General features: G+C 39.6%; 1 gene segment (V, D, J or C); it reads right to left on the reverse strand.

Moving 5' to 3' along the window:
• Window positions 1–389: 389 nt before the first annotated feature.
• On the reverse strand, window positions 390–1858 carry LOC105744142 (T cell receptor alpha variable 14/delta variable 4-like). The segment is given in 2 exon segments: window positions 390–1514; window positions 1683–1858. Coding segments are annotated over 2 exon segments (492 nt in total).
• Window positions 1859–3497: the final 1639 nt, after the last annotated feature.

The raw sequence follows: 3497 nt of genomic DNA on the forward strand, positions 1-3497 counted from the left end.
CTTCATTATTTAGTGACAATAACCCATCACTTAGAGTTAATTGACCTTAGTTTGAATGTTGGATCTTCTCTTACTAGAATAAAAGGCTAAAGCCCATATGAAAACATAATGAAGCTAAATTGTGGCTGAGTAATTATAAAAAAGAACAGCTCACAACAAAAGACAAATACACAAATAGGAATATGGAAACCAAGATTTCCTAAGAATACAGTTGAAAAAACTCATCATTTTCCAATATCTTCATAGAAATAATGTAAAAATAACAAGGAGATTACAAAAGAAGAACATGCACTATATAATTTCAGTCAAACTAAGGGAGAGAATCCAAATACTGCATTTGTAAGAGGCACTAAAGTCAGATGAGCTTGCACCAATACACATGTACAGGTTTATTTGAACTAAGACAATGGGCATTATATAAACACAGTCATTATTTTTCCAAACTTGGCTTAAATACACCACAATTAAATAAACTCCAAAGTCTTTTCAATAATTTTTGGCCCTATAATTTTATTTCTGTTGGATTCATATTCAGATCCCAGAATTCAGGAATCCCAGCATCAACAATTACACCTTTCTCAATGCAGAAAATTTAGCACCCGTACAAATAGTTTTATATGTCTGTGAGTAATACACATTACCCATACAAAGACATTTACTCACAAACAAACTCAAATCAAATCGACCATTAAATAGTATGAAACAACATGGTACAAAAGGAGATTAAACATACAGAGAGATTTCAAGGCCTTCCTTATTTAGAACAATGCCTGTAAAATAGTATGCTCTCATAAGTACTTATTGAACAAATTAATCTGAAAATTCAACAATTCACACGTATTTTTACTGATTTCTCAACCACATATTGCTAGACTTCGTTAGCCATTTCTTCCAGTTTAATCTAATCACCAATGACGAATTGTTTATCTTTGGATATTCTAAAAAAACTCAGTTGAAAATAATGCATGTTCAATTTCAAGCTGAAGATTCAGGGTAAGGGTGTTTTTGATGAATGATAATTCTTTACTAGGTCTGACCTCAACTTCATGTTTTCTTAGAATGATTGTTCTTCTAACTCTCCACCTGTGCTGCCACTGCCATAGCCTCTTCCTGTCTGTCGTGGTGATTCACTCTTGATGTGTACAGCAGGTGGGCGCCTTGAGCAGAGCCCTGGGGTTTTTGTACGCCTCCCTCCTGCCCTCCTCTCACTGTGGGCTCACTCAGGGCACAGAAATACACTGCAGAGTCCCCCAGTTGTGAAGCTGAGATGACAAGGTCGATGGATTTGGTTGCTTTGTGGAATTTCACAGAGTAGCGACCTTCTGCTGCATTTTGCTGGTTATACGATTCTTGACGAATGAGGAAAATCATCTCTCCGCTGCTGGGTTGCTTGTACCAGAACAGACCATAAGTCTGATAGTTGGTGTCATACGTGCACTTCAGGGTCACAGTCTCCTTCTCCTGCACCAACGTTGCTGGTTGGACTTGAGTCACCTTCTGGGCAACACTAGATCCTGAAGAGAAAAGAGTAGAATCAGCAGGTTAAGGGATAAGTGGTAGAGGACAAGGCACTACTGTTTTTACACTTTGTGAACCATCCTTCCCAAAGTCCTCATAAAACATTGCCTGTACCTCCAGGCCTTAGGTCCTAGAGAAGCTCCTCCCACCACAGCCATCCCTACCTAGCCACATTGAAGCCAAGACTGCCTTCAGCAAGCTGGAGAACGACATGTTAGAGCTCTTTCTCTGTTGGAAAATACTTTCTTCTGCTTTTCTTCCAGGACTCTGCACTGTGAGGTGAACCTGACAGACTGAGGAAGGATTTGTGGGTTCTGTGCTGCTGCTACCCCAGAAGAGGAAGTAGGGGTTTCCTGGTGTAGCAGGTGGGTGTGTGTCATGTCAAACTTTCTGCAGTGTCTGGGCATCTAGCCCAAGGTAAACTTCCTAATAGATAAAAGAACTCTTAATGTAATCACAAGTACATCTGGAAACAAAATGAAGAAAATTTTAAACTGAAAGGAAAATTAATGATTCAACTAATTACTGCATTCATTCATTGCACATGGAACTGAGGATGCAGACACTTAAAAATGCCACATATTATGCCTTAAGGAAGCAATATAAAATGTCATAAAAATGTATCTTCAGACCTATATTTGATGTCATTTCGCCAGCCAGAACCTCAGTTGGAAGTTATTCGCTTTATAATGAGAAGACAGCATTTTTTATACTAATCATTAGGGCCCTTTAACCTACAAACATGTGGGATCTGCTGCACTTAACCTTCTCTAACTAATGAAATAACAACATTTATCCTCACTGCAGGTGTCTCTCTTGTTGTCTGTTTGGTGGCCAAAGAGCAGCAAATATAATACTAATCTCATTGCCCAAACTTTAGAATGAAGCGCTCCTTCTCTTTTCTATGTAGTCTTAAGAGCCAAGACCTAATCAGAAAGGCCAGGTATGACAACAGAGTTCTGTCATTAGATTATCAAGCCTTGGAATTTATATTTTCCCAATTACTTCACTTGTAATCCAAAAGGAGCCACAGCAAGGCACTATATTCTCTATCCCCAGCATAAACAGAATATTTTCTAAGTGACACCATAAATCTTCAGTCTAGCTGAAGTCTCAGGATCACTGATTGTGATAAGCCTTTCTTAGTGTATGATTGTGAAAGCTAGGCCAATGATCTAGAAATATTAGCCCAACTATATAGTAAACAACAAAAACCCATTTTTTAAAAGTCTGTATCTTAATAAAGTTACCAAAGCCCTCTTTGCCAGAATGAGGGCAGCCTTTGCTAAATTGTACCAGGAACTAGATCACCATTAAATAGGGTGGTGCCACATACTGTAAAATCTGTTCTTCTATCTAAAAACACTCAACTGGGAAGCAGACTTGGCCCAGTGGTTAGGGCATCCGCCTACCTCATGGGAGGTCCACGGTTCAAACCCCAGGCCTCCTTGACCCGTGTGGAGCTGGCTCATGTGCAGTGCTGATGTGCGCAAGGAGTGCCGTGCCACACAGGGGTGTCCCCTGCATAGGGGAGCCCCATGCACAAGGAGTGCGCTCCGTAAGGAGAGCCGCCCAGGGGGAAAGAAAGTGCCCAGGAATGGTGCTGCACACACAGAGAGTTGACACAGTGAGATGACACAACAAAAAGAAACACAGATTCCCATGCCGCTGACAACAACTGAAGTGGACAAAAAGAAGAACACGCAGCAAATGAACATGGAGAACAGACAACTGGGGGGGAGGGGCGAAGGGGAGAGAAATAAATAAAATAAATCTTTAAAAATAAAAAATAAATAAAAACACTCAACATTTTTCTGCCAGTCATTTGACTAGTGAAGATATATTATTAATTTCTCCTTCTCATCTTATTCAACTCTATTATACTACTCAATCTAGAAGAATTTCTTGACTGTGCTTCTCTCATTCAAGAAGTATGGATACTCACAAGACAAATCTCCAAATAATGTTGATTTTTGATA

This window comes from Dasypus novemcinctus, chromosome 3, assembly GCF_030445035.2.
Source record: "Dasypus novemcinctus isolate mDasNov1 chromosome 3, mDasNov1.1.hap2, whole genome shotgun sequence".
NCBI classification, from domain to species: Eukaryota; Metazoa; Chordata; class Mammalia; order Cingulata; family Dasypodidae; genus Dasypus; species Dasypus novemcinctus.